General features: G+C 46.0%; 1 protein-coding gene across 2 annotated transcripts in view; it reads left to right on the top strand.

The window, feature by feature from the left end:
- RBM42 (RNA binding motif protein 42) overlaps nt 1-24,136 on the top strand; it is a 369,809-nt gene that overhangs the window by 188,274 nt on the left and 157,399 nt on the right. For both annotated transcript variants that reach the window (XM_069604857.1, XM_069604858.1), the window contains exons 6-7: nt 18,100-18,243; nt 18,345-18,452. In XM_069604857.1, coding sequence (XP_069460958.1) covers nt 18,100-18,243; nt 18,345-18,452 — 252 coding nt within the window. The remainder of the gene's footprint in view (nt 1-18,099; nt 18,244-18,344; nt 18,453-24,136) is intronic.

Here is a 24,136-nt window from a genome sequence, read left to right as displayed (position 1 = left end):
TGGAGTCACATGTGAACCCTCCCGCCTAGCCCTCTGCGGCTCTTCCCTTGGTCCTACTGCCACTTTACGTGCTACCAAATCTAAAGATGGCTGCCAGAGGAGGGGCTTAGGTAGAGGGCAGTCATTGGCAGGGGGCAGTATGTCCCAGCGCACAGTGATAGGTTGTTAGGAGAAAGTTCAGAAATGAAACTGAAGCTGATTTTTTTCTTTACCGAGGATTCCCAGCCTGACGACGGTGAATATCCATGAGCATGTGAATCCATGCCAGACCCATGCTGGAGAACAACAGTTACAGGTAAGTAACATGTTCCTTCCACTCTGATATCGAAGGCTGTTAGGTAAGAATTGATGCAGTCTGAGACTACACAACACTTAACTGCTTGGTATTAGGTAACCCACCTTTTGGTATAGGTCTGTACTACACTCGTTGGTAGTGTGACCGAGCAGCCAGGCATATCTCAAGAGGGGTAAATATGAGCTATAGAGCTGTACAAATGAAATCTGTAAATGCAAGTAACACTTACACTCAAGTGTTATACATAGTTATTTAACATCAATTTCTAGGCATTTCACGTAGCAATGTTGTTAGGCAGAATTGCATGCAGTACCCTCTGGGACCACCACATACAATTAGGACTACAGGTGTAGGCAAAACCAACCTTTGGTTTAAGTCTGTACTACACAGTTTTGTGGTTGCGAGCTGAGCAGCCATGCTTATCTCAAGAGGGAATGTGAGCAGTACAAGAGGTTACACAGAGGTCTTACAATCACAGTGGTTCAAGTAGACACTAAACACTCAAGGTTTCTTGGTAAAACACTTACTAATTTATTACACAGTCATTTAGAAAACATTCACTAGAAGGAGGCAACTTAATATTATACACACACACTTCAATATCAAACCATTAAGTTTCTGAACAAATTAGGCTCCCCTGAAATAGGAGCCAAATGGCATTTCAGTTACTTTCAATGGGAGTAACAAGTCACAAGTTAACAGAATAGATCACAAATACTTTCTTAGGCACTGCAAATAGGCCTAGGCCAAAGTCAATGGACTAGTGTCTTGGATAGGAAAGAACAGTTCTTGAAGTAAACAGTAAAGTATTTGCCAAAGTTCTCAGAAGTAGTTTGTACGAAAAAGAATCATATGTTGAGTCACAAGCTGATTAGGCCTGCAAGTTGGGAAAGTTCCACGAACTTTCACCGTGGGTTGGCACAGTACCTTAATATGAAGCGAAAGATGCAGCTGAAGAACTTGGTTCCTGGCAGTTCCTGCAGATCTCACTGTTCCTGAGCCAAAGTCGTGGGGACAAGAGGGAGGATGTCGGGGGACTCCTGCACTGCAAAGCATCGTCGGAAAACGCTGACAAAATGGGGTCACTTCAGTTCGAGTAGCTGTAATTCAAGCACACCATCTGGTGTCCTTCCCCTGGTTAATCCTCACCAGCTCCTAGAATGGTATCCAGGTGGCTTACGAGTTGATTGGTCCCACCAACTCAAAGGAAGAATTCGTCCTTGAAGGGGCTTCTCTGTCGAGATGAACTTGGCAATTCGGACCTGCAGCAGGGCTTCACCGGGCAAACCAACGTTCAAGGAGTTGCAGCAGCCGTCCTCTTCCAGTTCGTCTTCGATTCTTTCGTTCCAGTGGTCGACTCTGCTTTCCAGTCCAAGAGACTCGCCTTTTAAACAGTTTTCTCCCATTCATTCCAGCCTAGCTGCCACTCTCACCCAGCAGGGTGGCTGTCCTTGCCAGTCAGCCAGCCAGCCAATCACGCCAGAGTGCATTTGGGTCTCCTATGAGACTAAGCACAGGGAGTTTCGGGCACCTCCCTCACTTCCTGCCCACCCCAGACACTTGGACGCCAGAGGCAGTCTTCAGTCTTGAAGCCCGCCAAAGGCATAGAAACAAAGGGACCAAACCTGTTTTGGCGCGCAGAGACAAACACTAGAAGGACCTTTCCAAAAAGAAATGGTGAAAAAGAAGACCGGGACTTGTTTAAACAAAGGGGCTTAAGGCGCCATCTTGAAAAACATGGCTCCTGCGATTTTTAGCTACTGGTGTTCGCGGTCGCGAAAAACTATGGTAGTTCGTTGTAAAATCACTGTCACCAGCCATTTCGATAGAAACGGGTAGCTTTTGACTGCTATATGAGTTTCTAGACACAGGGGATACTGGGTAGCCCCTCCAGCACTCTCTAGGAAGATAGTGTGTGCTGGGTCTAGGAATTTAAAAAGACAAAGTAAATTTAACCTTACATTCTCTGGGAAACAGTAGTTTATCCCAGAGAAGGTATTTAAACCTTTTGGGAAGTCTGAAAAGACATCCCTGTGTCACTGCACTGAGGGTGCTGTGTAACACACATGAAAAAATGCCTATGGAGTTAAAACACACATCAAAATACATGAGTGGGAAAAAAGGCTCACACTCTTTCCAGGTAAAAAAATCAAGTCCTTAAAATCCAGCAAAGTTGCTGGGGGTCACTAAGGTGAAGGGAATTAGTACATTTTTGAGAATTCACCCTAACAAATGTAAATATACTTTGAAATTACTTTTCAGTATCAGAACAAATTAGTGGATAATTGTTGGATATGCTTCTTACAAAATTCCTACACCCTGAAGTTACTTCAATTATAAGGACACTAATGGCATTTATATATCACACTGCTTATACTTCGCAGATTCTGAGTTTGCAGAAAGTAAAGGTTTAAGGAAGGAAAAGGTTAAAAAGGTTTTCAGTAAATGTGAGGTCAACTAAATCTTCCAATGAAGTCTAGACAAGCCTTCCCCTGCAATAACAGTCTATAACAAGTTACCACCTATGAGGGACAAACGGTATCAACGTCAATGGACTAGAAGAGTCTTCAGGGAGCCAGGACAGCCATAGTCAATTGGAATAGAATTATTCTATCATGTTACAAACTAGCAGAGACATTCTGGATGCAGTAGTACTCATTAGGTTTGAGAGATACAGACAAAAATAGAAATAAATGCAATACCATTAACTCACTTAATCACAAAGAAGCCTGGTGGATATTCAAACTGAAAAGTACCACTGAGGGGCTTAATGAAGCAGAACCCACCGGATACCGCAGATAATCCAGCTCCGTTCACCTCCATCTTGTGGACCCCCAACATAAGGGACTTACCCCTGCTCGTAGCTCCCAGGACCCACAAGGGTCCCCCAGCATAGGGTGCACCCTCCCCTCCAATCGTGGTCTGTCCCCACAACCCTGAGACACCTCTCTCCTCCCCCAGAGGCCTCCATGTTTCTGAAATTTATTTTCCATCCTTCAATGCCTCTAGCATGGCATTTAAAACTTTATTAGCCCAGTCACCACATCCAGGTTAGCACTGCCCTCCCTCAGTCCAGTGAGGGCACTTCACATAGATGTAGGCTTACCATTTGTACACTGACACTCCGATCTTGTCTTTTTAGTGTACGATTCAACAACATGCCCCTAGAAAGCCTATAGCCACAACTAAGCTAATTATTGCACTTACATGAACATCTTGCCCATTGTCACGCGCAATTTTGTGGCGCCACAAGGGTTTCCTCATCAACACAGACAGGACATCGAGCCAGACACGGACACACAGATTCAATCCAGTGTCCCGTATTTACATACTACTATGAGCTGTACGGGTTTCCATAGTGACTACAATGCCACCGGTACACTTTCCTGTCATCTTTCGATCATAGACATGCGCACCAGTTCAGCGCATGCAACACTGCTCCCAACGTGCACGCACAAGCTACACCACTGCTTTCAATTGCGCATGCGCACAGACGTACCCTAAACAACACTACTCTCCTTGCGCATGCGCACCTTGCCCGACGAGAGACAGCTCGCCTTCGGCTGCTTCCTTTTAAACACAGAGCCCCCAATGCACCCTGCAATCGCGCTCCAGAGGACCATCCGGTATTTACTACGGACCTCGAAATCAAGGTAACTCTTTACCCAATCCGCTGTACTAGGGCATTTCAAACGCACCCCCTGCCCCATTTTTTAACTTAATTCAATTCCGTTCGTGCACTTTTCTTTTCGATCCACCAGGAAAGTGACCATTGAAAAAACAGCCTGGGAACTAAGCCCTCAGCTCACCACTTGCCCTCTTTACCTCCAGAGAGGCCAACCTCACAGCAAGCATCCACCTCAATTGACTTCTCAATGAAAGCATATTGAATAAGGTGAGCACAGATTTGCCTTTTGATTAGCTGCTACCCTATTGAGTTCATGTCTGCATCTTACAAGCTAACATTAGATGCCATAGGCGGGAAGACTAGCTTTGATATCTCTATTCTTACTTTCTTAGCCTACAGCAGCCTGGCGCTGCTCCCTACAAGCAAGGACCCACTGATATCCTGCTCCACACCAGCAACACAGCAATCTAAAGTTTTATTCAACATTGCTACCCCCCAGGTCACTCCTGTGCTTCCCCTGCAACCATTCTAATTCTACCTGTGGTGTTCAACAATTATGGATTTTTATGTCATGTTCGTCAAATTTTAAACTTGTACCTCAGGCACTAATAGAGCCCTCCCCCTACTTTCTTTTAGGGAGACCTTCCCCAGGCCCAAGATGAAGGCATCGTGCCGAAACGTCTAAGGACCAGCATTCTACTCTCTACTAGGTCCTTCCCAACTTTTGATTTAGATCTAGACGTTGACCACGTGTTAGGTCACCCTTCTAGCCTGGCTACATACAACCAACTGCAATACCATCTATTGTTGTATATTTAGTTGGTGTTTGTATTATGTACCTGTACTATCACTTGTCACTATAGGTATTTGTTACACATTGATTTCCAAAGCACTATATTGTCTTAAGCTTTGTATGAACACAATTTAATTGTTAACTCGGCTACATCAAGGGTTTGTGAACATGAACTACCCTTAATGTACTGGACACTTTTTACAAAAAATCTCAAAAAAAGAACAAATGCATGACTTTGAAATGCATTAACAGCAAAAAATAAAAAAGCTGTAACTTTTATTTCTATTTTTGTCTGTATCCCTCAAACCTAATGATTACTACTGCATCCAGAATGTCTCTGCTAGTTTGTAACATGATAGAATACATCTAGGCCTACCAAAATTATAAAGTAGACCTCAAGATCAAGAGCGTCAGGGTAGACCCCCTCTTTGTACCATGTATTACTAGCCCATAGCTCTGACGCTCCCAGGGCTGTCCCAGTTACAAATAGTCAATTGGATCACAGTCTATGGAGCTGAGGCACTTCGTAGATCAGAAACAGTCTTGCACAAAGTTGAAGAGTTTTTAGAAAATCACTTGTAGGGTCACAAGCTGTTAAGCCAGTGAAAAGAGAGTTGAAATAAACTATAAAGGCAAGCCACTGCAATTCCTAACTGAGAAAAGCACAGCTAAAAAGACAATGAGATAAGTACCCCAAGCCTAAACAGTACCTCTGGTTTGAAGAAGAGTGGTCCAGCTTCTGTCTTGCTACAGCGGTGCAGACCCAGTGTTCCTGAGCCACAGTCGTTGGGACAAGAGGGAGGATGTCTGCAGGGCTCTTGCGGCTGTACTTGGGAGGTCGTTGGCAGCTGCGGGCTCTTTTCGGTTCAGTGGCACTATGTGGTTTCAAGCGCTTAGCAAACTGCATTGTTGTCGATCTTGGATACCGGTTGTGCTTCCTTCACTCCTTGGGTCCTGCACTCTGGTAAGGGGACTCGAGATCTGGCTGTCCTGCTTCTGAAGTGTCCTTAGGAGACTCCTGGAGCTTCTAGCCGGATTTCAGACGTTTCACTTGAATACGGATTGCTCGACCCCTGGCACTCAGCTCCTGCAGCAGCAGCCAGTCGGGAAAGATGGTCCAGTGGAGTTTGTCGCTGGGTTAGTTGGTCCCACTAACCCAAGGGAAGTCGTCCCTTCCGGAGCATCTCTTGTCGATAAACAAAATTTGTTTCAGCAAGCAGCAGGGCTTAACCGGGCCGTTCAACGGTCCAGGAAGATGCAGCAAGCTTCGTTCACGGTTTCTTCGTTGAGTGTTCTTCCCAGTGGTCGACTCTGCCTCTAGTCCCAAAACCCTCACCTTTGAAGCGGGTTTCTCCCATTCATGCACAGCCTAGGCTGTCACTCAAACAGCAGGGTGGCTGTCCTGAAAGTACAGCCTGCCAGCCAGCCAATCGGGACTGAGTGCATTCAGGCATTCCTAGATACAAAGGACAGGTGATTTTAGGGCACCTCCCTCACTTACTGCCCTTCCAAACACCCTGGAGCCAGAGACGGGTTTCCGTACTGAAGCCCGCCAAAGGCAAAATGAACAAAGGGGTTAAACCTGTTTTGGCGCGCACAGTAAAACCCAAGAAGGACCTCGCAACCAGAAAAGGGCAGGAAAAAAAAGACCGGGCCATTTTGACAAAGCGGTCACCCATGGGTGCTATACTGCAGCTGAGGACTCAGCCTGCGGTAGAAAAGCACAATGGTTGGAAAATTAAACCACTGCCACCAGCCATTTAAAGTAGTGAGTGTTAGGGAGAATTCTCCACAATATTCTAATGCCCTTCACCTTAGAGACCCCCAGCAACTTTGCTGGATTTTGATTTTCCTGGAGTGTGTGACCCTTTTTCCCACTCTCTCATGTATTTTGATATGTGTTTTACCTCTGTGTTTTCTTTGGTTATGGAGTCTAACCAACTCCATAGGCATAATCTTTTTCGATGGTGTCACACAGCACCTTTAGTGCAGTGACACAGGGAAGCCTTTCAGGCTTTCCCAAGGTTTAACTACCTTCTCTGAGATAAACTACTGTTTCCCAAAGTAAGTAAAGTGAAATGGACTTTACTAGTCTATTTAAATTCCTAGACCCAGCACACCCTATCTTACAATAGAGTGTTGGAGGGGTTACTTAGTATCCCTTGTGTTTAGATACTCCTGTAACAGTCAAATGTTACCCTTTCCTCTCAGAATGGCTGATGGCAGTGGTTTTACAACAAACTACCATGATTTTTCCCAACCGCGAACTATTGGTAGCTCCGTTAACGTTAAATCGCGGGAGCCATGTTTTTCAAGATTCTGTCTGAGCCCCTTTGTTAAAACAGGTCCCGGTCTTCTTTTTTCGCCATTTCTTTGTGGAAAGGTCCTTCTAGAGTTATTTTCTGCGCGCCAAACCAGGTTTGGTCTCTTTGTTCCTTAGCCTTTGGCAGGCTTCAGGAGTGAAGTCCGCCTCTGGCGCCCGAGTGTCTGGGGTAGGCAGGAAGTAAGGGAGGTGCCCGAAGCTCCCTGTGCTTAGTCTCCTAGAAGACCAAAATGCACTCTGTGGTGATTGGCTGGCTGACTGTCCGGCAAGAACAGCCACCCTGCTGGGTGAGTGACAGCTAGGCTGGAATGAATGGGAGAGAACAATAAAAGGCAAGTCTCTTGGCTTGGAAGGCAGAGTCGACAACTGAATGAAGGAATCAAAGAAGAGCTTGAAGAGGACGACTGCTGCAACTCCTGGACCGTTGGTTTGCCCGGTGAAGCCCTGCTGCAGGTCCGAATCGCCAAGTTCACATCGACGGAGAAGCCCTGCAAAGGATCCTTTGAGTTGGTGGGACCAATCAACTCCAAAGTAAGCCACCTGGATAACCATCTCGGAGCTGGTTGAATTTCCTCAGAGTTGCTGCTGGAAACCGTAGGACCAGGGAGAGGGACACCAGCTTGTGTGCATTACAGCCACCGGAATTGAAGTTAACCATTTGCGAGCTTTTTGACCATTCTGAGTGCAGTGCAGGAGTCCCCTGATGTCCTCCCTCTTGTCCCCACGACTGAGGCACATGGGAAGCGAGATCTATAACAACTGCCAGGGACAGAAGTCATCAGCTGCATCTTTTTCTTTATTGTAAGGTACTGTGAAACGAGACTGAGTGTACTTGCCTCTCGCAGTGAAAGTGCTTGAAACTTTTGCAACTCGCAGGCCTAATCAGCTTGTGACCCAACATCATATTCTACTTCTGAGAACTTGTGAAGAGATTTTACCGTTTACTTACCAGAACCGCTTTATCCTATCCAAGACTTTAGCCCATTGACTTTGGCCTAGCCTATTGAATTGAATTGACTCGTATTTGCACTGTCTAAGAATAATTGTAACCTTTCATGGTCTAATAATCTTTGCCTTTTACTCCTCTTGAAAAGTAGTCTGAAATAGTATTGAAGTATATTTGTGTGTTATATAATTGCCTCATTCTAATGAATGTTTTATAACTGACATATACATAAATTAATAAGTATTTATCAAAGAAACCTTGCGTGTAAGTTTATTTGAACACCTGTGATTGTAGACCTCTGTGTAACATCATTACTACTCAAATTCCCCTCTTGAGATAAGCCTGCCTGCTCAGCCCCGCTACCAAAACTGTAGTACAGACCTATACCAAAGGTTGGTTTGCTTACACCTGTAGTCCTAGTTGTGTGTAGTGTACCCAGAGGGTACTGCATACAAACTCTGCGTAACAGTGAGGGTAGCATGCAAAAGGTTACATGAGAATGTAGGATAAGGGGCTACTAGGTAACCCCCAAGAACCCCATATGTGCTGGACCTTCAAAGAGAAAAGGTAAGTACAGTCAATTTCACTTTACTATTCTTGGGAACAGTAGTTTACACAAGAAAAGGTATTTAAACCTTATGAGAAATCTAAAGGATTTCTCTGACACACTGCACTGAAGGTGCTGTGTGTCACCATACACAAAGTAGATTGCTTTGGAGTTCGTCAGACTCCAAAAACAAAGGAAATACATAATCCAAATCAGGTCAAAACACATGAGAGAGTGAGAAAAGGTTTCACTCACTCCAGGGTTAAAATTAAAAAGTTTTAAAGTCCAGCAAAAGAGCTGGGGGTCTCTAAGGTTGAAGGGATTTAGCACAGAAATGAGAATTCTCCCTAACAGTTGCACATCAACATTCTGGAGCTATGGGTAGTCTTCTGGGCCCTCAAGTCTTTTCAGCCTCTGCTCCAGGGGAACGTGGTGCAAGTCAACACCACCACCATGTTTTACATCCAGAAAGCAGGCAGGACGCGTTCCCCGCTCTCTCCCTGGAAGCACAGAACCTGTTGCGCTGGGCCATGGCCAAACCATGCTCCAAGTCCCATTTCACCTGGCGGGCGTCAAAAACACCATTGCAGACTCCCTGAGCAAGGAACTGTGGTCCTGCCACGAATGGCAGCTTCAGCAAGCGTCTTGTCTCTTCAACCAGATTGGTTGCCCTCAAATCAACCTTTTTTTGCAACAGATACCAATGCCAAGTATCTGGGGTTTGTCAGCAGTTACCCTCAACCAAGGAGTCTGGGGATGCCTTCTAATTTCCTTGGTAGGGCCTCTTCCTGTACGTTTTACAGCCAATTCCGCTGTTGCTACGTGTGATCAACACACTCAGTTGCCACTTCAAGATGATCTTCATTGCACCGGTGTGGCCCAGGCAGATGTGGTACTCTGACCTTCTCCATCTGTTATTGGCTTCAGCCATCAAACTGCCACCGCTTTCCGGACCTCCTAGCCAGAGTTGGACACTATTCGCTGCATTTGGAATGCAAAAAGATTCTGGCCAAGGCTATGGCCCCGTCTATGCTTGCTTGCTACACACACAAGTGTAAGCGCTTTACTGTGTGGCGCTGGCCGCAAAACATTTCTCTGCTGCGCGTAACAGCACTGTAGCTTCCCCCGTACCTCCTCTCGCTGTCCAAGGCTGGCCTTGCTCACGCTTCTATCAAGGTACACCTGGCTGCCATATCCTGGGACACCCAGACTCCAGGTAAGCTCTCCCTGTGGTTGCACAGGCTCGTTAAGGAGTTCCTCAAGGGCCTCTTGAGAATATTTCCTCTGGTGAAGGCTCCTGCCCCTTCGTGGGCGCTAAATGTGGTACTGCTGAAACGTATGGGGTCTCAGTTTGAACCTATGCATCGAGCATCATTGACATTTCTGTGATGTAAGACCGCCCCCCTGGTGGCGATCACCTCGGCCAGGCGGGTCAGGAAACTGCAGGCTCTCTCATTTAAACCTCCATTTGTCGTCCCACTCGGCTAAGGTGGATCTGCAAACTCATCCTTTCTTTTTGCCAAAGGTTCCGTCTGACTCATCTAAACGAGTCTTTGGTTCTTCGTTTTCTTGGCAAATCCTTCTTCGCCTGCTGGGAGGGCGTTGCATTCGCTGGACGTTGCACATGCGCTGAAGTTTTGTGGCATGCACAAAGGACCTAAGAAAAAAGTCTCAACTTTTCATAAATTTTGGACCCATGGGGCATGGAAAGGCCCTCTCTAAGTCTTCCATATCCTGGTAGCTGTCCGGCTATTTCATGCATTGCCATAGTCTGGTCAACGGACTGCTTCTGGGCCGGCCGAGATCTGTTGCACCAGAGCCATCGTAGCAACATCAGCGTTTCTTGCTGGTGTTCCCCTGTTCGACATCTGCAGGGCTGCTACGTGGAGTTCTATGCACACCTTCACAAGATTCTACTGCATCGACAGGGATTCCAGGGAGGAGTCCCGGGAGGTGAGCCGGTTCCAGGGATGTCATTGCTTCTGTGAGCCTTGCCACCTCCCGTGTGTATGTGTATATATATATATATATATATATGTATGTGTATATATATGTATGTGTATATATATGTAAATACACTTCGGAGGCTTGTGGAATCTGCTTAGATCACATGTTGTGCATAGGCCGACATCTAGTGGAAGCTGCAGAGTATTACAGTTTGTTTTTCGAAACTCGAAAAGGGGCGTCGAACCAGGGCGTGCCAGTAATACTATCCCTAGTGTGACGTCCCCTGTACCCATGATCCCTCACGCGCGTAGGACCCTCAGATTGTTTTTTCCGCCATACTAGTCGGGCGAATGTTGCAGAGTTCCCTTGGCATTAGCCAAATATTCTAAAATTATTGTTACAAAACTTCCCCGTTCTCTTCCACCGACGTCAGTGAAGATGGCGGAAACCACCCGTCAAGAACTCCACAACGGACTTTGGGCCTTAGAAGGCCTCTGGCCTCGGACTTGTACAAGTAGGGAGAGTAGGGGGTGGTCATAACTTGCCCACATTTATTTCCTACATATACCAGCCCGCTGCCAATGTCAGACATATGGAGAATACTCCTTTCAAATTCTGCTCTAAGTATAACAGGAAGTTTCCCTGGGAGACCAGCACAATATGTGCAATCTGTGTCTCCCACGAGACCATCCCGAGGCTACCTGTCGAGCTTGCAAGCTCTTCAAGCTGAAAACACTTAAGGACCGCTCCACTAAACGCTGGGCCCACTACGCCAGGCAACTAGAGGCCATGGACGCCGAAGGGTCATTTAGTGATTGCAGCAACGCCGCTGTATCGGACGGTGAGGGCAAAGGGGTGATTTTAGACACCCATGTGCAAGCCCCCGACCCCGGCGGCACAGTTATGGGGACAACACCCACTTCCAGTAAACACATCAGCCCTGTCCGTGACTCGACACGCGTGTCGAGCGATCGGCAACGGAAGACACATAGAGAGCGGTCCAATGATTCTGTGTCCTCTGGGCGTTCCCGTTCGCCTCATGACAAAGACCAACCGTCCGCGGTTGGTAAAGGTGTCGCACTCCCAATACTCCCAGAGGCCCGATCGTCAGAAGACGATTCCGACCTCTATCCTCAGGCAAGGCACATAGCGTCTACTCCTGAGATTCGACGTCCTTCCTCCAAGACCACCTCCGAATCTCGTACCACCGCTGATTCTCGACGCGAGGTGTCAGATCCCTCGGAAACCCCTAAAACCACTAGGAAACATTCCTCTAGTCATGGGAAGGGGGATAAACCGCACAAAAATCCCTCAGAACAACATGTTCATAAGGAGAAACAAAAGGCCCCTAAATTAGTAGGAAAGTCCAAGGTCCCTAACCCTCCCACTAAAGGTAAAATCGTCCCTCCCACTGCTCAAGATATGGGCTTGAAAGAGGAAACAGAAGATGTGGTTATCCCTAGCTCCAGAGAATGGAATTCAGCGGACATCGATAGGGTTATGAGACAAATGTCATTCTTTGCAAACTTCTGAGAAAAAGACCCTAATTATTTTCATAGTTATGCCAACACACCACCTACCCCTGCCACATTGTGGGGGTCCAAGGCCTCTCAACCCCCTGCTAAAAGACTCTGCTCTGATGCCCTTGTGCAGGGCTTGGTCACAGATCCTTTGGTCATTGAACCTTACCATCCTGAGTCATATTGTGAGGAAACAGAACCACAAATGGAAGAAGAAGAAGAAGAAGAAGAAGAAGAAGAAGCCGCCCTCGCTGGTAACTCCAAATCTTACTCGTGTAGTTAATCCACGAGTTGAAAAACTATTCTGTGCCGCACCTTCTGATCCCATGAACATTAGGGGACAATTAAAACCTGACTCCGTGGTAGTAACAACCACCAGAAAGAGGGCAGGTACTCCACTTGCTTCTTCTGAAGAACCCCCCGATAAAGAGAGCAAGAGACTATAGGCTCTGGGCAAGAAAGTTGCCTCCACTTCCGCCTCTCGGGCACGAATTGCTAACAGTGCCACTCTTCTGACAAGCTACAATTGCCGTCAGTGGGAAGAAGTAGCTGCTTTAGTATCATTCGCACCTGAACCACTGAAGAGCCAGTTGGCTCAGCTGGCAGCAGATGGTAGGTCCGTATCAGGATGCATACTGAAAACAAACTTTGATGCAGCAGATAATGCTGGAAGATTAATCGCAGAGGGCACTGTAATAAAATGTCACGCATGGTTAAGACAGTCGGGGTTCAAACCTGAGACCCAGGCCCCCCTTATATACATGCCGGTAGAGCCGAAAGTACTATTCGGCAAGGTAGTGGAGGAACCCTTAAAAACAGCGAAGGACGAGTACGAGACCCTAAAATCTCTCGGACAACTCACAAATAAACCCTCAGGACAGAGGGTAAACACTAATTTTCGTCGTTTTCGGGGCCAAAGCTCCCACAGGAGTTCAAACTGCTATCAGAATCAAGGAACTTCATGGGGCAACAATCAGTCATCACAAAGCTTCCCCAGAGGGCAGCGCAGAGGCCGCGTCAGGGGTAGAGGCAGCCCCGCAGAGGTGGTACGCCACCCAGTAAACTGTGACGTTTAGCTTCAGGACCCCTGCCATGCATCCCCATTAGGGGGGTGCATTTCCACCTTCACCCACGCATGGGAGGGGAATCACTTCGGACAGATGGGTGCTGTCCACAGTGTCCGCAGGATACTGTATAGAGCTACTAGGGCGCACCCACGACCATCCTCCGAGACAGAAGGTACACTCGTTGGAACACCAGAAAATCCTCCTTGGGGAGATCGCCATTCTGCTGGCAAAGGACGCCATAGAACTCGTCCCGGGCAGCCAGGTAAACAGGGGTATTTATTCAACCTACTCCCTTGTGCCAAAAAAAGATTTAACAATGCGCCCAGTATTAGATTTGCGCCCTGCAAACAAGTATGTCAAGCCACAAAAATTCTGCAGGACTACATTACAAGAGGTAATCCCCCCTACTAAAAAAGGGGGATTACATGGCAACATTGGATATGAAAGATGCCTGTTTTCATATTTAAATGTTCCCAGCGCACAGAATATTCTTGCGTTTCAAAATAGACAGCCAGCACTACCAGTTCAAAGTGCTGCCCTTCTGAATAGCCTCGCTCGGCTCCACGGGTATTCACTAAGCTACTGGCGGTGGTGGCGGCGCACCTACGCAAGGATGCAATCCCAGTGTACCCTTACCTGGACGACTGGCTCATTACAGGGGAGTCCTCCTAATTTGCAGACTAAACATCCAAAGAACAATCAACCTCCTCTTCCAATTGGGCTTCTCAATCAACAAGAAAAAAATCAAGCCTGCTGCCAAGCACCTCAAAACAGTTCCTAGAAGCTGTCCTAAACACCCAAGAGGGGTTGGCCTTTCCATCAGAGGAAAGAATTCGAAATCTGTTGCTGCAAATTCCTCAATATCAGGCCGGTCGCCAAATAAGGATGCGCAAAGCGATGCGTTTGCTAGGCATGATGGCATCTTGCATTTACCTAGTTTCCCACACGCGCCTGCGACCCATGCAGGAATGGTTGGCGAAACAGTGGTCTCAAGCAAGTGGTCAGTGGGATGATCTAGTGGTTGTTTCGCCAACACTAGTAGAGAGTCTTCGCTGGTGGACAAGAGAGAATCTTACGAAGGGGAAACCTTCTACGTTCCAGAGATACTGGCCGTTGTCACAACAGATGCCTCCCTAGCAGGGTGGGGGGAGCCCACTACCTGCACCATACAGCTCTGGGTCTCTGGTCTCACACAGTGGCTCAGAACCACATCAATCTTCTAGTACTTCTGGCAGTCTTCTGAGCGCTTTGGGCATTCGAACCCCTCCTGTCCAACCAGTCAGTGCAGATCCTAACAGACAGCACGACTGCAATGTTTTACCTAGGCACTCGTTCGCCAAATCTGTCCAAGCTTGCCCAGAAAATTTGGAAATGGGCACTCAAACAGAAGATTTACCTGTCATCCCAACATGTTCCAGGGGATCTCAACTCGCTAGCAGATGCTCTGAGCAGGGATCCCCTCCCAGAAGAACACGAGTGGCGACTACACAAAGAGGTCGTAGGAGACCTCTTCTCTCAGTGGGGTTTCCCCACTATAGACCTAGTCGCCACAAGTGAAAACGGGCAATGCCCAGACTTCGCATCCAGGTTCCACCAGCCAGGCCCCAGGGGGAACGCCCTATGGATGAATTGGTCAGGGATATTTGCCTACGCTTTTCCACCAACCCCTCTGATGAGGAAAGTGGTGAGCAAGATCCACAGGGCACCGATGACGCTCATCCTGGTTGCTCCTATGTGAGCGAGACAACCATGGTATCCACACCTATGCAAACTGGCGGTGTGCGACCCCATCAAACTCCTGTGCCAGTACAACCTACTATCCCAGCACGAGGGGCTAACAGTGCATCCTCATCCCAACTCGATGAACTTGGCAGCATGGCACCTGAAGTCATAGAGTTCTGACATCTCAATTTACCCCAGAGCTGTATGGATATCTTGGAAGAGTCAAGAAAACCGAACATGAGGCACTGTTACTATGACCAATGGAAACAATTCGTTATTTGGTGCCAGAATAAGCAAATCAACCCAGATGATTGTTCTCCTTCTAATGTTGTCACCTATATGCTCCACCTACTGGATGCAGGGTTAGTGTTTAACTCACTTAAAGTGCACCTGGCAGCTTGATCAGCTTACACCACTTCCCATAACAAGGTGTCATGGTGGAAAGTGCCAGTCGTCAAAGCATTTATGAAAGGGGTAAAGAGACTACACCCTCCAATTTCTAACCCACCACCAGGTTGGGACCTTAATGTGGTACTTGCTAAGCTCATGGGACCTCCCTTTGAGCCCATGCACAAATCTAGTCTCAAACACTTGACTTATAAAACTGCCTTCTTAGTAGCCATCACCTCCATAAGAAGGGTCTGTGAAATTCAAGCTCTTTAAGTGCAGGATCCTTTCTTTACTATTCATAAGGATAGACTGGGTTTACGCACTCACCCTAGGTTCTCACCTAAGTTTATTTTCAAATTCCATGTTAACCAGTCCATTGAGCTACCAGCCTTCTTCCATAGCTCCAGGCAGAGAGGGAGATCGCGTCTCTAAGAATGCCATCTCTAAGTGGATGGTCAGATGTATCCAACTGTGCTATTCCCTTTCAGATAAAACACTGCCTTTTATGCCAAGGGCCCACTCTACAAGAGGTACGGGAGCCATTGCATTGCAAATGTACCCCTTGATTGCATTTGCAAAGCAGCTACATGGAGCTCTATTCACACCTTTACTCAGCACTACTGCATTGACACTCATTACAAGACAGATACTCAAGTGGGACAAGCGGTTCTAAGACATTTGTTTGCTCATGGTCCTTCTCACATCCCACCTCCTTCTTCTAACACTGCTCGCTAATCAATGCACAACTTGTGATCTAAGCAGATTCCACAAGCCTCAGAAGGGATACATTACTTACCGTAATCGTATTTCTGATGCTTGTATCTGCTTAGATTCACATGCGCCCGCCCTTCCTCTCCTCTGAGAGAAGGCGCATGGATGCTTGTAGTCTTATCTATCTTAACTGCTTGGATACTCTGTACTTGCGCTACTCCTCATGCTACCTCATGTCACACAAAAAATACAATCTGAGGGTCTTACACGTGTGAGGGATCATGGGTACAGGGGAAGTCACACTAGGAATAGTATTACTAGCACGCCCTGGTTCGATGCTCCTTTTCGAGTTTCAAAAAACAAACTGTAATGCTCTGCAGCTTCCACTAGATGTCGGCCTATGCACAGCATGTGAATGTAAGCAGATACAAGCATCAGAAATACGATTACAGTGAGTAATGTATCCCATATACTGCTGTGTAATCGTAATCATGAGCATGTGAATCTATGCTAGACCCATGTAGGAGAAGAAGAGTTACAGGTAAGTAACTTGTACATATGCTTTCTTTCTTTTCCTAATAGTGAATGTTTATATCTGTTTTATAAAGTGTGTGACAATATTTGAAGAGGTTTTGCTTTCTTAGTGTGAATTTTATCAGCCTAACAAATACATTGTATATTTGTGTACTTACCTGTCTAACTTGATTTATTTAAGTTGGTCTGTGTGGACCCATTGTAACGCTACACAACTCTCACGGCTCTCGTAAGACCAAGCCTTGCTGCTATGATACCTTACCTTGACTGGGTTTGGCTAGTTCCCAGAGTCTCCCTGTTCATAGGTGGGCCTCTCAAAAGCCAACCTCGGATGGATTTTTGAAATCCATCTGAACATGCAGCACTTCACTGTAAGGTGATGTTTGCTAAATTAACATAACAATGAATCTTGTAAAGGAATGTAGGTTGCGTCTGCACTGGAAGCCTTCAAAACTGACAATTGCCCTCAAGAGACGAGCTGAACAAGGAGAGTAAATCAAAAAGTCTTTACTTGCCTCCAAAAGTGAAGACGGGGTTCAAATCATAGCACTTCTTGTTTAGGGGTTCCATTGATGTCAATGGAGGGGAAGCGGCAAAAAGAACATCTTTCCCAACAGTCTGACAGTTTCAACTTCAAGCAGATAAAGAGCCCCCACTACTAAAATAAGTCATTGTTGGGCTATGCACTGAAGCCTCAGTGCATGGACGACTGTCACTTAACACTGAACACAATTACTGAATTATGGGGTTGTCTGTCTGCAACCACATTCATCCATTCTTAGAGGGCTCTTTATTTACACCCTCATTCTGGGTTTGCTTAAGAGCTGGAATAAACTTTACAGCATGATGATTGTGGAAGCATTTTCAGCCAGAGCATCAGTGTCTTTATAACCTACGTGCATTTGTAGAGGCCATGAGCACCTCCAGAGGGGTATCTTGGCACTGTTGACAGATAAAAGCTGTTTACCCAATGCAAAGGTGCTCCTCAAAGCAGGTGAAGCCCCATTTGTCGGCATAACTGTGCACATGTTCTGACCATTTTCAACATGTCACCTAGTTTTGCAGACCCAACTGGGCTGTTTCCGACCTGGTGTTCAGGCCATCTCAGGTGCTGGCTTCATTAGCAGTTTACTCCACTCCTGTTGTGCTATGTACCAGGGTAAAAATGTCAAGTTGCAAGCTAGGCCGAAAAAACTATTTACATACTCCATTATCCATATTTCCTACTCACCAATAATCTGTTCTGAAAGTCCAATGGATGGTGACAAGTGCACCTTTTGGTGCTTGCTATATATTGATGGGTATTTATGCTGGTGTACAGTGCTCTTATGAATCTTGATGCTTCATGCTTGATAAAAATAGCTATACAATCTGGATGAACTGAACAGTGTGGTTGAAACCGAGCAGGGGCCAGCAACCTTTTGGCTCTCCAGATTTCTTGGACGAGGTCGTCCACGATGCCTCACCATTTACTATGTTAGCCAGGGAAATGTTAGTTTTAGCCCAAAATATCTGGATAGCCAACATATGCATACCCTGGAAGTAGTATTTTGAAGGATTTTCGCTCTTATGCTAAATGGATTGTAATGCTCCCTGTGACAAGTGCATGTGTTAGTCTGACATTTTCTTTTTTGTTCATGATCATTACAGTCTGTTATAATTTTCGCCTTTTGTAGGTAGCACCTGGGAGTGCTGTTGGACCGATGGCCCCAATGGTTCCCGCTTCCAGGGCTGTCATAACAGCAGCACCAAAAATGAACCAGACAGTGATCCAGGCTGCTCCGACAGTTTATTCTGCCCCTGTAATTAAAAAGCTGGAGGTAAGCTTTGGGACCTTTTGGGTGACTTGAGGATGCACAGTGAGCCATCTTAGAAAATGTATTCTCCAATTCCTATTAACCTTTGCCTTCACCCCTTTAAGGAAGAGATTCCAGAGCCCATGCCAATGATTGAGGAGAAGGAGGTCCCTGTGATGGAAGACATGGTAATCGGACCCATCTTGCCAGAGGTAGAACCTGTACAGCCTGAGGTAAGAAGCCGGGTCATTATATATGTTTGGCACCCTTTATAGTGTTGGATGTTTTTATCACCTCATACACTAAAATTAAAGTGCTGGAAATGCAGTAGCTCACGATGTATTCATATATGTTTTACAATGATTTCTCTGATACTTTTCTCTGCCTTCGTTTTATCAGTGTATGTGCAAGGGCCCCTTCAGTTTATGCATGTGCACTGTGAGAAACCTGAAGTACTTTCCCCTGCTAGTCCCCAGGGATCTGTCATCCAGTTGGCCAGGACATGGCTGCTAGGCAAGATTGTATGTAGTAACGGAATGGGAGACTACACCAGCCTTGTCCTCTTGGCATTAGGTAACCCAACTATTGGTATAGGTCTGTACTACACACGTTGGTAGAGTGACTGAGCATCCAGACTTATCTCAAGAGTGGTAAATGTGAGCTTTAGAGATGCAACATAGAGATTCACAGTTACAAGTATCCAAATAACATTCATACTCAAGATTTTCTAGTAAAATAATGATTTATTTAACAGTCAGTTTTAAATAAGCCTTCTTTAGAAAGGGCAATATGCAACAGTAAAAATACAATTCACAACGCTTTCTCAGATTTAACAACCACCCCCACCCCCCTTACTCCTTTAAGGTGACTTCAATTGCCAGGACACTGTGGACATTGATCTATCACTTTTAACACTTAATGCAATACTGAGGTTGTGGAAAAGGTTAGGAAAGGAAAAAGGTTAACAAGTTCTCAGAACAAGTCAGTACTATACAATCACCCAATGAAGTAAAGTGTTATGTTAGGGAGAATTCTCAGAAATTAGCTAATTCCATTCTACCTTAGAGATCCCCAGCTCTTTGGCTGGACTTCAGGACTTACATTTTTTATCCTGAAGAGAGTGAGCCCTTTGTCTCACTCGCTCATGTATTTTTTTCTGATTTGAACCCTCTGACAAAGTCCATAGGCATCATCTTGTTAAATTGTGACATACAGCACCCTTAGTGCAGTGTCAAAGAGACATTCTTTGGATTTCTGCTAAGGTTTAAATACCTTCGCTTTGTTAAACTATTATTTCCAAGAGTAGTAAAGTGAAACTGACTAAACTTACCCTTTTCTCTTTGTAGACCCAGCACCCACTATCATACATAGAGTGCTGGAGGAGTTACTTAGTATCCCCTATGTCTACCTTCTCATGTAACATTTTTATGTTACCCTTTCTACAATTAATGGCTGGTGCCAGTGGTTTACTTTTTCCTACCATTGTGTGTTTTTACCGCCGGCTGCGTTTGTAGCTACAGTATAGCACTAATGGGTGCCCATTTCGTCAAAATGTCCCAGTCTTCTTTTTTCGCCATTTCTTGTTGGAAATGTCCTTCTTGAGATTTATTCTGTGCGTCAAACTATGTTTGGTGCCTGTGTTTGTTTAGTCTTTGGCAGGATTCACTGGTAAAGCCCCGCCTCTGGCTCCAACGTGTCTGGCAGGGCAGAAAGTGAGGGAGGTTCCCGAAACTCCCTGTGCTTGGTTACAGGAATGCACCCAAAGGTGATTGGCTGGCAGGCTGTCCTTGGGGAACAGCCACCCTGCTGTGTGAGTGACAGCTAGGCTGTGAATGAATGGGAGAAACTTGTATAAAAGGCAAGGTCTTTTGCAAGGAAGGGAGAGTCGACCACTGGACAATGAAACCGAAGAAGCTTGCTTGTAACCTCCTGGACTGTTGGATTTACCTGGTGAAGCCCTACTGCATTTCTGAAGCTCCACATTTCTTATCGACTAGATAAGCCCTACAAGGACAAATTCTCCCCTTGGGTTGGTGGGACCAATCAGCCCCAAGACGAACTCTACTGAAACCCCTCTCTCTGCTTGCTGTACTTCATTGCTGCTGCAGGAACAGAGTGCCAGGGGACAGGAACACCAGAATCGAGTGCATCGCCTTTAAGCGGGACCCAAGCTCCAGGAAGATCCTCCTGGTCGCATACACTTTACTGATTACCACAATACCACACTACTACGCTTACTCTCTCATATACACCACCATTCAACTAGAACACAGCGGTACTATAACACATTCTGTAAAGCTGTTCTCATACTAACATAACTCGTCAAACTACCCATCATCCTAATAAAACACAGCTAGCTAGCACATACCGGCTAGCTTAGGTGTCTCCTCGGGCCTAACGCAGCCAAACCTCAGTCTGGATGTCCCCCTCCAGACTGAACACATCCAACTGATCTCCTCAGCTCCACACCTACTGCTAAGAAGCAGCTATCATGCAACAACCACACCAGCTGCACACATACCTGGTGCGCCCACGCACTTTGACTTTCTCTCAACTGACTCGAACTGCGGTTCCAGAGTGCATTCAAACTACCAGCGCCTTGAGATCCTACCAATGATACATAAGGTGCTATACAAATGCAAAATAACACAACTCCCTTGAAGCAGGACTGACCAAGCCTGAGCCACCTCAACGTAGTGCTGGACCCCAGAAGCAAGGAAAGTCCAGAAGGTGTCCAAGAACCGTGGTAGTGCTATTTGCAAGTAGCTGAAACCGCAAAGTGCCCTGAATTGTGCCCATTGCTGCTGCTGACCTTCAAACCATAGTGCAGGAGTCCCCAGACGTCCTCCCTCTTGTCCCCATGACTGAGGGCCAGGAACAACAGGATCTGCAGGACTACAACAGGAACGGAAGCCAGCTTGAAACTTTTCCTCAGACTCAAGGTACTGTGAACTAAGGGGTACTTACCTCTTGTTGTGTATAGCTTGCTTGCTGTCACTGGAGACTTGCATTGGCTGCCCTTTGCAGAGTTGCTTGCAACTTTGTCCTTCACAAGCCTCTGTTAGGGAGAATTCTCAGAAATGTGCCAATTCCTCCCACCTTAGAGCCCTCCAGCTCTTCTGCTAAACATTGGAACTTTGAACTTTTCATTTCAGTGTGTTTTCTGTTTTTTTCTTTTTGGTTATGAAGTCTAACCAACTCCATAGGCATCATCTTTTACAATTGTCACAAAGCACCTTCAGTGCAGTGACACAGGGAAGTCTTTCAAATTTCCCAAGGTTTAAATACCTTCTCTGGGATCAACTACTGTTTCCCAGAATAGTGGAGTGAAATTGACTTCACTTAGCCCTGTACATTTCTAGACCCAGCACCCCCTATTTTACAATAGAGTGCTGGAGGGGTTACTTAGTATCCCCTATGTCTAGTTACTCATGTAACAGTCAAATGTTACCCTCTCCTCTCGGAATGGCTGGTGGCAGTGGTTTTACAATTAACTACTATTATTTACCCCGACTGCGAACTGTTCGCAGCTCCAGAAATGTTAAATCGCGGGAGCCATGTTTTTCAAGATGGCGTCTGAGCCTCCTTTGTTAAAACGGGTCCAGTCTTCTTTTTTTTGCCATTTCTTTGTGGAAAGGTCCTTCTCGAGTTTTTCTCTGTGCGCCAAACCAGTTTTTGGTCTCTTTGTTCATTCGCCTTTGGCGGGCTTCAGGAGTGAAACCCGCCTCTGGCTCCAGAGTGTCTGGGGTGGGCAGGAAGTGAGGAAGGTGCCATAAAAACTCCCTGTGCTTAGTCTCCTAGGAGACAGAAATGCACTCTGTGATGATTGGCTGGCTGACTGTCTGGCGAGGACAGTCACCCTGGTGGGTTACTGACAGCTAGGATGGAATGAATGGGAGAGGACTGAATAAAAGGCGGGTCTCTTGGCTTGGAAGGCAGTCGACCACTGGACGAAGGAAACCGAAAAAGAGCTTGAAGAGGGCGGCTGCTGCAACTACTGGACCATTGGTTTGCCTGGTGAAGCCCTGCTGCAGGTCTGAATCGCCAAGTTTGCATCGATAGAGTAGCCCTGCAAAGGACGACTTCTCCCTTTTGAGTTGGTAGGAACAATCAAGTCCCGAGTAAGCCACCTGAACATCCATCTCGGAGCTGGTTGCATTTCCTCAGAGTGCAGCAGGGAACCGAAGAGCCCGGGCGAGGGACACCAGATTGTGTGCGTTGCTTGTAAGCTGGCTTAAAGCTTTTGGAAGATCCTCCGGACTCCCACGAAGCAGGACTGACCAAGTCTGACCCCCCTCAGTCGAGTGCGGGACCTCAGATTTGAGGAAAGTCCACCTTGACGGCCATGAACCGCGCTTATTGCCATTTGCTGAGCCGGAAGGAGCTGAAACGTGAAACAGCCACTAAAAGTAAAGATTGCTGGTTGCCAGCTTTGACGGTGCAAGTACAGTGCAGGAGTCCCCCGACATCTTCTCTTGTCCCCACGACTGAGGCCTAGGAACAGTGAGATCTACAGAGCTGTACAGGAACAGAAGTCTTCAGCTGCATCTTTTTTTTCTTTACTAAGGTACTGTAAAACTAGACTAAGAGAACTTACCTCTTACTGTGGAAGTGCTTGTAACTTCTGCAACTCGCAAGTCTAATCAGCCTGTGCCCCTACTTGCGATTCTTCTTTTTACCAAAGACTCCTAATAACTTGTGCAAAGACTTTTCCATTTACTTACCTGAAGTGCTGCATCCTATACAAAGACTTTGGCCTATTGACTTTGGCTTAACCTATTGAATTGAATGACTCTTCTCGGAGCTATCTGAAAATATTTGCCCTGCTTATGACTATTAGTATTTATTGTGTTCTAATAACTTTTGCCTTTTACTTAACTTTTTAAAGAGTATTCTGTATGCCAACAGTAAGGTATTAATGTCTCCAGCACCCTTGTTACTGAAGTCACCAGTGAGTGTAGGTTGCGTCTGTGGGCCATCCCAAAAGGGCCTTGTCTGATCCAGAAACTCAGAGTGTACAGTATTGAAGTATATTTGTGTGTTACTATTCTGTTGCTCCCTTCTGAAGAAGGCTCTATAAATGACTGATACATACATTATACATACATTATTAATGGGTTATGCAAGAAACCTTAAGTGTAAGAGTTCATTTGAATACCTGTAACTCTGAATCTTTGTGCAACTCCAGTACAGCTCACATTTCCTCTCTTGGGATAAGCCTGGCTGCTCAACACGCAACCAAAACTGTGTAGTACAAGCTTATACCAAAGGTTGGGTTGCCTATACCTGTAGTCATAGTTGTTTGTAGTGTTGCCAGAGGTTACTGCATTCAAACTTTGCCTAACAGCCTCCCAGCTTGTGGCCCAACAGTGATTTCATTTACAACAAAACTCTCTTTAACATTGTGCAAGACTCTTGTGCTAATCTTCAAGAAGTGCTTCAGCTCCCCTACACTTTGCTCAAGTGACATTGGCTGTTCTGGCTCCCTGAAAGACTCTTCTTAACCTATGACTTTGTGTTTAACTGTCCCACCAAAAATTCATACGTACGTTACTTGTGTAGCTGGGAAAGGGTTAACCTACATTGCATATGGGGATTCTAAAATGCTTACCTGTTTGAGAAACCTGTTAATCATGTTTCCTTCCCTGACATTTTCCTTTTTGCCACAACTTCAGTATTATCATTTTAGTGTGAAAAGTGATAAGCCCACATTGTCCTAACTATTGAAGTCACCTCCTGGTGTAGGAAGATCTGTGTCATCCCAAAAGGGTATCTACGTACTTTATTGAACTGAAGAAATGTACTTTGAAGTGTATTTCAAGTGTTGCATATTGCTGCCTTCTAAAGAAGGCTTATTTTAAACTGACTGGTAAATTAATAAAAAAAATATTTTATCAAGAAACCTTGAGTGTAAGTG

This window comes from Ambystoma mexicanum, chromosome 1p (genome assembly GCF_040938575.1).
Source record: "Ambystoma mexicanum isolate Mex_15411 chromosome 1p, UKY_AmexF1_1, whole genome shotgun sequence".
NCBI lineage: Eukaryota > Metazoa > Chordata > Amphibia > Caudata > Ambystomatidae > Ambystoma > Ambystoma mexicanum.
The sequence above is the reverse complement of the archived record's forward strand: the minus strand, read 5'-3'. Positions and strand labels throughout refer to the sequence as shown.